The sequence below is a fragment of the Chiloscyllium punctatum genome, chromosome 16 (genome assembly GCF_047496795.1).
Source record: "Chiloscyllium punctatum isolate Juve2018m chromosome 16, sChiPun1.3, whole genome shotgun sequence".
Classification (NCBI taxonomy): domain Eukaryota; kingdom Metazoa; phylum Chordata; class Chondrichthyes; order Orectolobiformes; family Hemiscylliidae; genus Chiloscyllium; species Chiloscyllium punctatum.
In genome coordinates this window covers 3,657,032-3,670,327 of record NC_092754.1, presented here as the reverse complement: position 1 = coordinate 3,670,327, position 13,296 = coordinate 3,657,032, and the positions used below count along the sequence as shown (strand labels likewise).

Genomic DNA, 13,296 nt, shown 5'->3' with positions numbered 1-13,296 from the left:
TGTAGGCTACTTGTATGTTCTGGACAACCCGTTGGATGACCTTCTGAATGTGAACCACAAGGGGACCTCTGTCATTGGGAAAATTGTTGTTTTTTTTTTATAAAGGGTGTAACTACAGTGCGTTTAGAAACAAATTTAGAGCACATTATGACCAAGCAGAGTTTGCATGGTTTCATGAAGAGGAAATTAGGCCTGATAAATTTTGTCAGAATTCTGAGGTAAAAAGCAAAATGGATAAAGGGTAATCAGCAGATATAGTATATTTGGGTTTCCAAAAAGCATTTGATACGATACTGCACATAATGCTTCTTTGTAAGATAAAAGTCTATGATGTTTAAGGTATTGATCGAGGATTGGCTAACTAATAGAAAACAGTTTGGGTAAAGGGGACTTATTCAGCATAGCAACCTGTAACTATTGGAGTGCCATGGATTAGAGCTGGGGCCACAATATACTCTGAGCAGCATTACACCCACAAGCATCCACTCCTTCCACCACTAAAGCTCAGTAGCAGCCATATCTACAAGATGCACTGCAGAAAAACATCAAAGATCCTCAGACAGCACCTTCCAAGCCCATGACCACTTCCATCTAGAAGGATAAGGGCTGCAGATTCATGGGAACACCACCCCCTACAAGTTTCCCTCGAAGCCATGCAACGTCCTGACTTGGAAATATATTGCTATTCCTTCAGCTGGGCAAAAATCTGGAATTCCCTCTCTAAGGGCATTCTGAATCGACCTACAGCACATGGATTGCAGTGGTTCACCACCACCTTCTCAAGGACGGTGAGGGACAGGCAATAAATGCACATTCCATGGATGAATTTTTTTAAGAGTTATGTGGATAAGGCAGAAAAGTGGAATTGGAGTATCAGATTAGCCACGATCTCATTGAATGGCATAGCAGACCCAATGGATTAGATTGAGTGGTCTAGTTTTCTCCTGTGTCTAGTGGAAATTGGTTACAAACTTGAATGCAGATGTTGATGGTAGCACTGGGGGAATTTGATTCACATTCTAAGAGTCCATGATATATGTGTTGTCAGATTCTAGCACTGTTTGATAGTTATATTTCCAAACTACAGATTTTGCTCTTTTTAATGAGGATTCAAAACTCCTTAATTTTAGTATTTTAAATTTAAGTATGGAGTGCCTGCAAACTTTCTTTTTCCTGCTACTTTTAACCCTATACAGCAGAGTTCTTAATTGTGAATGAGATGAATGACTTAAATTTATTATGTACTTTTGTAAAATGTTATTTTGCTTTATAGGTGGGGAAGGCAAAATTGGGAAGGTAGTTGATATCCGTGGTTGGGATACGGAGTCAGGGCGAAGTGTTTCAAGTGTCACCTGGTCAAACGGGACAACCAATGTCTATCGAATGGGTCACAAAGGAAAGGTTGATTTAAAGTATGTCACAGATTCTGCAGGAGGCTACTACTACAAAGATCATTTGCCAAAACTAGGTATGTTTGGATTGTTTCTAAGGTTATATCAGCAGCAAGCTTGTGTTGAATAATATGTACCTGTTGACCCTTTTTTGTTGATTTCTTACTCTGTGGAAGCAGTGATTGAGAGTCCTATTTAGTCTGCCCTTAACCTTAATACTAAAGAAATTGCATTTTCTGACGTACAGATTTTATAAATATAATCACCGTTTTGACACGAGACCTTGTTCCCGAAATGGGTATCATTGTGTCTGTGACATGTAATTAATTTTGCATTTTCAATGTAATGAGAAGTACCCTCTCTCTCTTTTTTTTTCTTTGTCCAAACATCTGTTAACAGTCCCAGTAACTGGACAGTCCAGTAATGTAGCTTTTTGAAGTCATGTTCCTACCCAAAATGACAAACTTCTCAATGTTGTTGTTCCACTTAAACAGTGGACCTGATGATCTGAGAATTGATAAACTTGCATTGCTCAGTTATACCCTCTGGTGGTTAATGTTAAAAGTCACACAACACTAGTCATGATTTGTAGGTGTTTGTGTTGGACTGGGATGTACAAAGTTAAAAATCGCACAACACCAGATTATAGTCCAACATGTTTATTTGGAAGCATTAGCTTTCGGAGCACTGCTCCTTTCATCAGGTGGTTGTAGAACAGGATCAAAAGACACAAAATTTATGGCAAAAGATTACAGTGCCATGCAACTGAAATGATATATTGAACAAACCTAGATTGTTGCTAAGTTTTTCATCTTTTAGAATGGGTTGCAGGTTTTGGTTCATTATCTTTGGTGGTTAGTTATTGAGCTACTTTGGCAGTGCCTTGAAAGCAATAACTACCCTTTTATTGGTTGTGGAAAGATCTGGGATCCAGCAAACTATCATCCTTCTTGCTGGATGATGAAGTTGTCTAAAATCAGACCAATGTGATGCCCAGATTTCTACACAAATACAGATTTATCAGTTTAAATCAAAACAGAATGTAATGAAGACTGTCCTGATTAATAATTGAATAGTGCTGTTCAAAGCAGTCTGCTGGCACTGGATCTTTGTTTTGTAGTTTTCATCAGATTGAAGTGATACTGGCTTGGTGCGAGGAGCTGCAGCTGTGAATCATTTCTGTTACAGTCACATTTCCATAAAAATGATGGTGTCAGTATCTTGCAGGCTCAGAGTGAGGTCAGCCAAACACATCTTCACAAAGTTACTGTTGTGCTTTTAGTGTTGTGCTTCATTTTATTTATTTCTAACATTGCTTTATCGTATAAACCATGTTGACTTCAGTAGAAAAATTCCAGATTCTGAGATCTCCCATGTTTAGGAATAAAATTTATAATTTCACGTTTTTGTTTTTATTTTTATTAATTATCCTTAAGTATTAACACTTACTGAAACACTGACCAATGGACCTAATATTTTTTTAAAAACTGAAAGAACTATGGATGCCTTAAATCAGAGATAAAAATAGTGTGCTAGAAAAGCTAAGCCGATCTGGCAGAATCTGTGGAGAGAAATCGGAGTTAATGTTTCATGTTGAGTGACCTTTCCTCCAAACTCTGATTTCTCTCCACAGATGCTGCCAGACCTAGTATTTTCTACTTGCCATTTTATATATTCTCTGCTGCAGGGAATTTTACCCTAATTTTTCTTCATAATCATCCTGATGAATTGTATATGGTGATTAATATTGTTTTGAAAGGGGTTTTTGCAACTGCACATTGTACACCTATCGTAGCATAATCGGTGCAGTGAGTAAATTCATTGTCACCTGTTTAGTGTTCAATGTATAAACAACACAAAATCCCATATACCCTCATTGTTGCATTTTCTATTTGTAATCTGCTTTTGAAACTGTCTGTTTAGTTGTATTTAAAATCTTCTGTTTATCTTCTATGAGAAATGTGCCATTTTTCTACAGTCCCTATTATCCTTGCTAAACTATTGATTTGAACTGTGTTTGTTATTTACCTAACTGGGACCCAGATGTTCTTTGACATTCTTCCTTATGATTTGTTATGTTCCTGTTTTGGTGTTGTGTGCAAATGTTGATATTATTTCCAAGCAAATCTCTAGCTGTCTTGTGGAGAACACAAAGTCCTGTATAAATTCTTGGGCAGGTTACTAGAGATGTCTTGGCAAAACATGAAGCATTCATCCTATTCCTGTTTTCTTTCTTTCAGTTTACCCAGTAGATAGACTGTGAAACATGATGCTCTCACTAACTGAAGGCCCCATTTCAAAACCAAACAGAGATTTAGATTTTGTAAATACTTCTAACAGTTAGAAAACATTACAGATGCAAATCAACATAGAATTAACAATTGTGCCATAATTTCAATACAGTACATACTGAGTTTGGAATGAACTAGTACTGTGGGTGCGCATATGTGCTTGCATGCAGTTGGAATAGATTTGATTAATCGTGAGAAAAATATAGAAATGAATGACCTAAAAGACAGTGGCTCAAAGAGCCCAGGTCACATCGGTTGACTGTGTCATATGCTGATTAATTTCGCTTAGTAATCTTCCATGCAGGTGAAGCCCTATGAAATCCCTCTCCGACCTGTCAAAGAAATAAAACTGTAGCATTTCAATTGTGAAGTCCACACTGTTCAAATGGTGTCTGTGATTGTTGTCCACTGCAAACAGGAATAAAACTACAAATCACCAATTTCAAAAGACTGATATTGCCTTGAGTGATGATATAAAATGGCTAGTATCAATTCAGACATCAGTCGTCCACCTTTTTTTGAATTTTACTTCCACTGACGTCAAACCCAAATCCGCACCACTCAAACAATGCAGTTATAACAAGGCACAGAGCAGGGGCAGGCAATTAAGTTGTCTCAGCTGAACACCTTCAACTACCAGCAGAGTTTTCCAGAGAATGAAGCCACCAACCTCTATTCTTTAGAGGCAGAAGACTAATTAATGTTCCTCAGCTTTAGCATTGCACTAATCAACTAACCTGCACCGTACGAAATGTTTTCAGATTTGGCCCCAATTCTGTCGGCCCATACTACTTTCTGCTCCCTCAGTGGATGAGTCTTTTGTTAGTCTTGCCCCTCCCCTTTCTGTGCTGATGTTACTGCAAGAAGTGTCATTGTGGGGTTAGATCAGCTGTCCTCAAATCTTGCAGCTCCACATCAGATCTATGTGACAAACAGCTGTGCAGTTCATGCCAGATTTAAATGGTGGGGAGATGAGGCCCAGCAGTTTTACAAATGTCAGTTTCTCTGAAGCAATCAATGGGGGAGCTGTCGGTTTGAATTCCAGGACTTTTAACCCTGTTTTTGGACTTTGACTGCTGGAGGTGGCTGTATGTTGCCAGAACACAACTGATGCTCCCACCCTAGCTCTAGTTTAAAATATAGTGCATGGTTTGCTGTAGGTTATGAGGATTAAACGTCTAAAATTCCTTTGCAATTAATTATTTAGTCTATTTAAAATATATAGTTGCAATTTCAGTTTATCAATAAGTGAGAAATAACATCACCATTTTCGAGCTAACAGTTGGCACCTTTAGGATTGAAAAAAATTTGGTCCAAAGTTCTCATCTGCCAGATTCTGTCAATGATTTGGAGCTCTAAGATTGTTTGAGAATTTCTTTTTGAAAGCTGGCTTCTCTCATTACTGGCATTTCATCAACAATGATCATAGAACTTGGCTATCCTGCTGAAACCAAAATTGTAGCTAAAATATTCAGTTTTTTTTGCCACGTGTTAAAAGTTTCTTTCAAGTGAAAACCAAGGCAGCTTTAATTTCTGAGTATTGTTAAAATATGTTCCACATACACAACATGCAAAAAAAAATAACATACTGTAAGTGTATGTGTTCGATCAGCTAGTGATGGGAAAGTAATTTTAAACAGCTTGGAACATTGTCTTCCAATTCAATTTTTGTTCTGTTTTTACAAAAGATACATTTGCACCTTTTAATTTTGCTTGTATACAGATTAACCTACTTTGACTAGTTGAATACTGGGACAAATTTCAGTGTACCCTGTCCAGCTTTCTGGGCCCACAGCATTTCAAAAAGAAATTCTGGAAGATTTACATTTATAGTGGTCATCATAACATTGGACTGGGAGATTTAAATGATAACCTTTTTACCAATTTCTTGCATAATAATACTCAAAGTAATACCTTCATTAGTTTTTCCATCAGCCCATACTGTTTCTGATTTTTAGCTTTGACTCAGTGATTGCACTTTTAGCTCGGACTTAGAAAATTGTTGGTTCAAGCCTTGCTCCAGAGTTTGGGACAGGGTTGAAGGGAGCTAGACCAAATTTCCTCATTCTCTTGGGTAGACCTCCTAAATCCAAGAGCACTGTGTAAGGAAACAGTGTAGACCTCATAGGCGTTATGGACAGCATTTATCCTGACATCAACAACAACATATTAGTTATCTAGTTATTTGTCTTCATTGCTGTTTTGGGGATCTCATTGTGTATTAACTGGCTGACTTTTACTTGGTGTTCAGTCTTTTTGCGAAGTGATTAATTTCTTGAGAAGCACTTTAGAATGATCTTAATCTGAAAGCTGCTGCAAAATTTTAATTTTTTTTGAAGATCAATTTCTGGACATTCTTTGCAATATTCTTTCTTCTGTCTGTGATTTGCTGTGAGCCTATTTGGTGATAGCATAATAAAAACAGAAAATGCTGCAAATACTGAGCAGGTCTGGCAGCATCTGTGAAGAGGGAGACAGTTAACATTTCTCACTTGTGACCTTTCACCATTGTTGTTCTGCCAGACCTGTTGAGTACCTCTAACATCTGCAGTGTTTCCTTTTTGTATGCAGTAGTGACCCATTTGGATCACTGTATTTTAATCTGAGTTCTGCTTGACCATAAGACATAGGAGTGGAAGTAAGGCCATTCGGCCCATCGAGTCCACTCCGCCATTTAGTCATGGCTGATGGGCATTTCAACTCCACTTACCCGCATTCTCCCCGTAGCCCTTAATTCCTTGTGACATCAAGAATTTACCAATTTCTGCCTTGAAGACATTTAGCGTCCCGGCCTCCACTGCACTCCGCGGCAATGAATTCCACAGGCCCACCACTCTCTGGCTGAAGAAATGTCTCCGCATTTCTGTTCTGAATTTACCCCCTCTAATTTTAAGGCTGTGTCCATGGGTCCTAGTCTCCTTGCCTAACGGAAATAATTTCCTAGTGTCCACCCTCTCCAAGCCATGTATTATCTTGTAAGTTTCTATTAGATCTCCCTTTAATCTTCTAAACTCCAATGAATACAATCCCAGGATCCTCAGCCATTCCTCGTATGTTAGACCTACCATTCCAGGGATCATCCGTGTGAATCTCCGCTGGACACGCTCCAGTGCCGGTTATGTCCTTCCTGAGGTGTGGAGACTAAAACTGGACACAGTATCCAAATGGGGCCTAACCAGAGCTTTATAAAGTCTCAGTAGCACAACGGTGCTTTTATATTCCAATCCTCTTGAGATAAATGACAACATTGCATTCGCTTTCTTAATCACGGATTCAACCTGCATGTTTACCTTTAAAGAATCCTCAACTAGCACTCCCAGATCCCTTTGTACTTTGGCTTTATGAATTTTCTCACTGTTTAGAAAGTTCTCACCGCTTTCGTGATAGTTGAGGTCAGTTTTGCTTTAGACCTTGGAAATGAGTGAGCGAGTAGCTGTAAAATGTATCTGTAGAAAAATGTCAGGCTCTTTCAGACATCTTTCAATTTTTGATCAGCTTTCAGATTGTTAGAAATAGTGTTGCTGTGTTAAATCTCAACACTTGTAAGATTATGCCTTATGGTAAATTCAAAATATTCATGAGCTTTTCTTATTGTGATTACTGTTCTTTCAGGTGAGCATGTTGAACTCCCCAGGCAGGAAAGTGCTGATGGACATTCATTCCAGCACAATGACAAGGTGAAATGCCTCCTTGATGTAGATATTCTCCGTCAGATGCAGGAAGGACATGGAGGATGGAATCCAAAAATGGCTGAGGTAGCTCTCAATGCTGTCAGCATCTTAGAAATGTTCCATTTTTGCAGGGCTAGCAACCTGGCAGTGCTAAAATACACTTAATATCCATTCTATAAATCCAGATATAATGTTTTCAAGAATTGCTTTATTCCTGTAATAGTAACCATAAGACACAATGTTTACGTTCTAAACACCATTTTAATTATAAATTCAAATAAACATTTCAACTTTGCTTGTCTTTTTCTCATTCCTTTTCCATTTATTCTTTTTAACTTGATCACCTGCTTCTGATCTTCCATAACTTAAAGCACTGTACATTCTATTCTGACTTTCAAGATTACAAACATTTTTTAAAAACTCCTGTTCATACTGGAGTTTATACCTCACCATCTCTGTCAACATTGTTTAATATTTTACTTTCACTATGTTGCAAATGAATATAATCCCCTCATTTGAATTCATTCTTAGGATATAGACATTACTGGTAAGGCTTGTATATTTTGTGTTTACTCTATTACAAATTAATTTTCAATCTTTTTTCGTTCTCTTGGATGGGTTTCACTGGCAAAGCTGGCATTATTAGTTCCCCTTCAGAAGGTGGTGATGAGATGCCATCTTAACCCAGTGCAGTTTCAATGATGCAGGCACTCTCCCATTTATTTTTAGTAGATTCAGGGGTGTTCCTCCCTTTCAATGAAGGAACAGCTAAATATCTTCACATTACCATTGTGTATTACTTGAGAAGGCACTGATAAGCATCTGTTGCCCTTGATTTGCCTTCAGAGGGAGGCAATGGCCCAGTGGTATTATTTGTGTCTCTGTTAATCCAGAGAGAAAGTGAGGACTGCAGATGCTGGACATGAGTCAAAAGGTGTGGTGCTGGAAAAGCACAGCAGGTCAGGCAGCATCCGAGGAGCGGGAGGGTCGATGTTTCTGGCATAAGCCTTTCATCAGGAATGTGGGGGGAGGGGGGCGTCCAAGGGGGCACTGAGATAAATGGGAGTGGGGTCAAGCTGGGGGGAGAAGGCAGCTTAAAAGGCAATAGGTATTTCTGGTGGGGGATATGATGGTGATAGGTCAGAGCAGAGGGTGGAGCGGATAGGTGGGAAGGAAGATGGTTCAGGAGAGTTGGATCTGGAATAAGGTGAGGGGAGAGGAGATGAGGAAACAGGTGAAATCGACATTGATGCTGTGTGTTTGGAGAATCCCTAGGTGGAAGATGAAGTGTTCTAACTCCAGCTGTTGGTTAGCTGGATTTGGTGGTGAAGGAGGCCCAGGGCTTGCATGTCCTTGGGGGAATGTGAGGGGGAGTTGAAGTGGTTGGCCACAGGGCGGTGGGGTTGCTTGATGCATATGTCTCTGTTAATCCAGATAATGTTCTGGGACCCACGTTTAAATACTGCCATGGCAGATAGTGAAATTTGAATTAATTGAAATCTGAAATTAAGAATCTAATGATGACCATGAATCCACTGTCAATTGTCAGAAAAATCCTTATACTTCACTAATTCCTTTTAGGAAAGGAAATTGCCATCCTTACCTTTCCTGGTCTTCATGTGAATCCAGACACAGCAATGTTATTGACTCTTAACTGCCCTCTGAGCAGTTAGGGATGGGCAATAAATGCTGGCCGAGCCAGTGACATGATCATTCTGTAAATTATTAAAAGAAAAAGTTACCTATTGGAGGATGCAGATTTGGGGCACGCAGCCGAAAAACCTTATCAAGTTGCTACAGTGCATCCTGTACATAGAACTCCCTACAACCACAAGATGTCAGTAGTAGAGGGAGTGAATGTGCAAGATAGTAGAAGTTATACTGTTTAAGCTTACTGCTTTTCCCTGGGTGGTATTGAGATGATTACGTGGTGTTACAACTGCATATGTCTAAGACAGTGTTTCATCAGTCTCCTGACCTGTGCCTTGTAGGTAGAGGAAAAGCTCCTAGGATGTAGAATGCAAGCCACTCAACGAAGAATATCTATGAGTCACAGATTTTAGCAGAATGGCTGCTAATGGCTCAAACCACTTGGATGCCAGTTTAAGAACTGCTAATTAATTCTAAATCTGGGCTTTTCAGCATGAGAGTAAAATGCACCATGGAGGAATGGGTCTTCAGTGGGGAGATAAAATGTCATCTGCATGAGGAATGAGCAGGGGTGATTGCACCAAAACTGGTAGTGATGAGAAGTTAAAGTAGGTTATTCCCTCATTGGTTCTGTATTCCCCTGCTGCAAATTTCATTGAGATGCTGTTTCACGGAGGGCTCAGTCAGTGTTTAGGTTGGATGGTCCCTTCAGTTTGGTTTCACAGGTCAGCGCAACATCAAGGGCCAAAGGGGCTGTAATGTGCTGTAATGTTCTATGTTCTGTCAGTGCTGTTAATACCAACCCACTCTTGCTTGTGGGTGTTGAAGTTCATCGGTGAGTGTATTCTCTGCTCTTGCTACCCTCAGTGCAGTCTCCAAACAATATTCAGCACTGATTCAAGAATCCAGCGGGGGTAGTAGGTGGTAATTAGCAGGTTTCCTTGCCTGAGCTTGATTTGAAGATATGGGATGTCTTATTGTCTAGAGTCATGATTGAAGAGTTCCAGGTCTTCCTCACCAATCTCTACACTGCTGGGAATCTGTTTTGTGGTGAGATGTGGAAATCAAGTGTCTGAATGTTTGTCTCTTAGGGCTTACCCTCCCTATGTATCCTTCTCTAATTGTATAACCCCTCCTACACCCTTTAACTTTCCATTTATCTACTGCTGGACTTTGCTGTATTTCCACCTTCCCCAACAATCCTCTCCATCATTAACATCATGCCTATAGCAATGCAGTTCTCCTACACTGTTGAATGTGTTCTCAAACTCATGTGCCTCTCCATCAATTTCTTCTTATTAAGACCTCTCCTAATATTGACTTTTTTAACCAAAGTTTTTGGGACCCCCTATCTCCAATCTCGCCTCTCTCAGTATCCATTTTTGTTTTGTATGACTGAGTACTTTCAAAATGCCTTGGATATTTGGGGCTGCATAAATGAACATATTTATCAATACTTTTCTTCAGTTGCCTTTTGTAGTTTTTGATTTATATGTCCAATTTATTTACATGTGATACACCTCTGTCAGGTCCACACGGTTATCTCCCTTCAAGGTGACCAGGTTTCCCCAGCTGTTTTTAATCCCCCATTGGCTCAGGGCTCTTATTTGAGCCTGGATATGATTAAATCTTCGTGGCAGAAAATTGTGCCCAAGGTGTTGTCTGACTGTTGGCCTGAATCTCAAAATAGATACAGGGATTTAAAGGGTTCAACTGGACATTTCAGAATTTGAGAAAATTCAGCATTAATTTGAGAAAATTTACAGAAGGAGAAATGAGAGGAAAAGCCTAAAGCCAATCAAAAAATTGTCAAGTGTAAACTTTCCCAGATTCCAGGTCAAAGGCTTGAAGTAACAATTAAATGTTGTAATAATAATAGTGTCTCAACATACTCTGCACTGAATGATACACTTGTCACTTTTTCAATGCTTGCAGAACTTTTAGTTCCATGATAGGGATAGGGAACTGGACAATTTTTCTTCAGAATTGCAGAATGACAGAGTTCTCACTTACTGTTCTGAATGAAATAATCCCCATCTCCTTCTTTTGTATAGTATATTGGGCGGACTGGTACAGTGCACAGAATAACTGACCGAGGAGATGTGAGAGTTCAGTACAGCAATAACATTCGATGGACCTTCCACTCTGGAGCTCTTACCAAGGTATAGCTAATAGTAGAACCTATTTTTTTATCTGGAAAATGTTTTGCACCAGTGAAACATGTCACATTTAACCTCCAAAAAAGCAATTAAAAAATCATTATGCTAAACAGATGCAATTCTTGTGAGTCCTTTTTAATCAGTCAGTATGTAATTAGCGTATTATAGAAGTTTTGACTTAACTGGATGTGAGCTCTACATCTCAATAATTCAGTCAAGACCCCACCTGGCATACAATCCCTATCTATTACCTGTTTTACAACACTCTGAAAGGAGACAGTTGGTAACGATGGGTATGCATTAGCAGAAAATAGGTTTTGATTGTCCCAGACAAGAACAGAAAATGACAGAAATGTTAGACAGCATCTGTGGATAGAGAAATAGTTGTCATTTCAGAGCTGATGAAAGGTCACCGATCTGAAATGCTAGCTCTGTTTCTAGCTCCACAGCTGCTGCATGACCTGCGGAATTTTCTGTTGTTTCAGATTCCCAACATTGTCAGTATTTTGTTTTTGTGTTGTAGTCAGTATCCCATTTAGTTATTTATCAGCAATAAACAAGAAAGCAGAACCTGAAAAAGTTTGCTTTATGTCAAAGTCAAACCAATTTGTTTTCACTGAGTACTTATATTGACAGCTGTTGGCTTGCATTCCCTGCATGCATCTATCCTACTGATAATGGGGCTGCATCGATGGACAAAAATCTCAACTGGGAATATTTTATCAGCAAAAGGAACTAAATTTGTCTGTTTATTTTCAGGTCTTTAACTGATTGTAACTCTCCTTAATGTGCCAGAACTAGTTATGTTCTTCCTTGGGCATGACTGTACTGATGGGAGCATGTCCGCTCCAGATCTAAAATTCCCTGCTTGGCTCGTGGAACAGGTGCTTTACCAGTGTTTCAACATGTAAATGCTATTCATGCTCTGTTAAGGCAGCTGCCAATGAAAAGATGATAGTTTTAGTAGAGATCTAGACTCACGTGCACTTAGTTGCAGCTTCCCCACTGCAACGGTGGCTATTAATCTGCTTCTTCCACAGCCAGTTGCAATGCTGTTGAATTACTAGCTCAAATTGTTCACAGCAAAGTCACAACATCCAAACTACATTTGGGGCTAAAGGATTTAATAGTTGGGGCTTGCAGTTGTATTTCTGCCTTGATATTTGTACAGCTGAGCAAATTTTCTCTATTATCACAGTGTAAATCAAGACTCCCTTTAAAATCTGTTCTAGGGCAACTGCGAGGCTGAATTATTTTTTGAGAGTGGCAATCAAATACATGTGCAATAGGTGATGGTGGTCATTTTTAATGGCAATACTTATCTCTTGCATCAGAACACAGGGTCCATGGAATAAAAATGAATAGTTGCTTTTGCTCTCATTTTAAAAAGTATCATTTCAATAACAACTTTTTTGAAAAATCTCTTATAAGACCATAAGACATAGGAGTGGAAGTAAGGCCATTCGGTCCATCGAGTCCACTCCGCCATTCAATCATGGCTGATGCGCATTTCAGCTCCACTTGCCAGCGTTCTCCCCGTAGCCCTTAATTCCTCTAGACAACAAGAACCTATCAATCTCGGCCTTGAAGACATTTAGCGTCCCGGCTTCCACTGCACTCCGTGACAATGAATTCCACAGGCCCACCACTCTCTGGCTGAAGAAATGTCTCCGCATTTCCGTTCTGAAATGACCCCGTCTAATTCTAAGGCTGTGTCCACGGGTCCTAGTCTCCTCGCCTAACAGAAACAACTTTCTAGCATCCACCTTTTCAAAGCCATGTATTATTTTGTACGTCTCTATTAGATCTCCCCTTAATTTTCTAAACTCCAACGAATACAATCCCAGTATCCTCAGCCGTTCCTCATATGTTAGACCAACCATTCCAGGGATCATCCGTGTGAATCTCCGCTGGACACGTTCCAGTGCCAGTATGTCCTTCCTGAGGTGTGGGGACCAAAACTGGACACAGTACTCCAAATGGGGCCTAACCAGAGCTTTATAAAGTCTTAGTAGTACATCTCTGCTTTTATATTCCAACCCTCTTGAGATAAGAGACAACATTGCATTCGCTTTCTTAATCACAGACTCAACCTGCATGTTTACCTTTAGAGAATCCTCGACTAGCACTCCCA

The 13,296-nt window shown here is 39.5% G+C and overlaps 1 protein-coding gene across 8 annotated transcripts in view; it reads left to right on the top strand.

Annotated features, from left to right (window-relative positions):
• The window catches only part of mib2 (MIB E3 ubiquitin protein ligase 2), a 229,932-nt gene that overhangs the window by 153,010 nt on the left and 63,626 nt on the right, over positions 1-13,296 (top strand). For all 8 annotated transcript variants that reach the window (XM_072586015.1, XM_072586016.1, XM_072586021.1 and 5 more), the window contains 3 exons: positions 1,274-1,468; positions 7,295-7,437; positions 11,058-11,165. In XM_072586015.1, the coding sequence (XP_072442116.1) occupies positions 1,274-1,468; positions 7,295-7,437; positions 11,058-11,165 (446 nt within the window). The remainder of the gene's footprint in view (positions 1-1,273; positions 1,469-7,294; positions 7,438-11,057; positions 11,166-13,296) is intronic.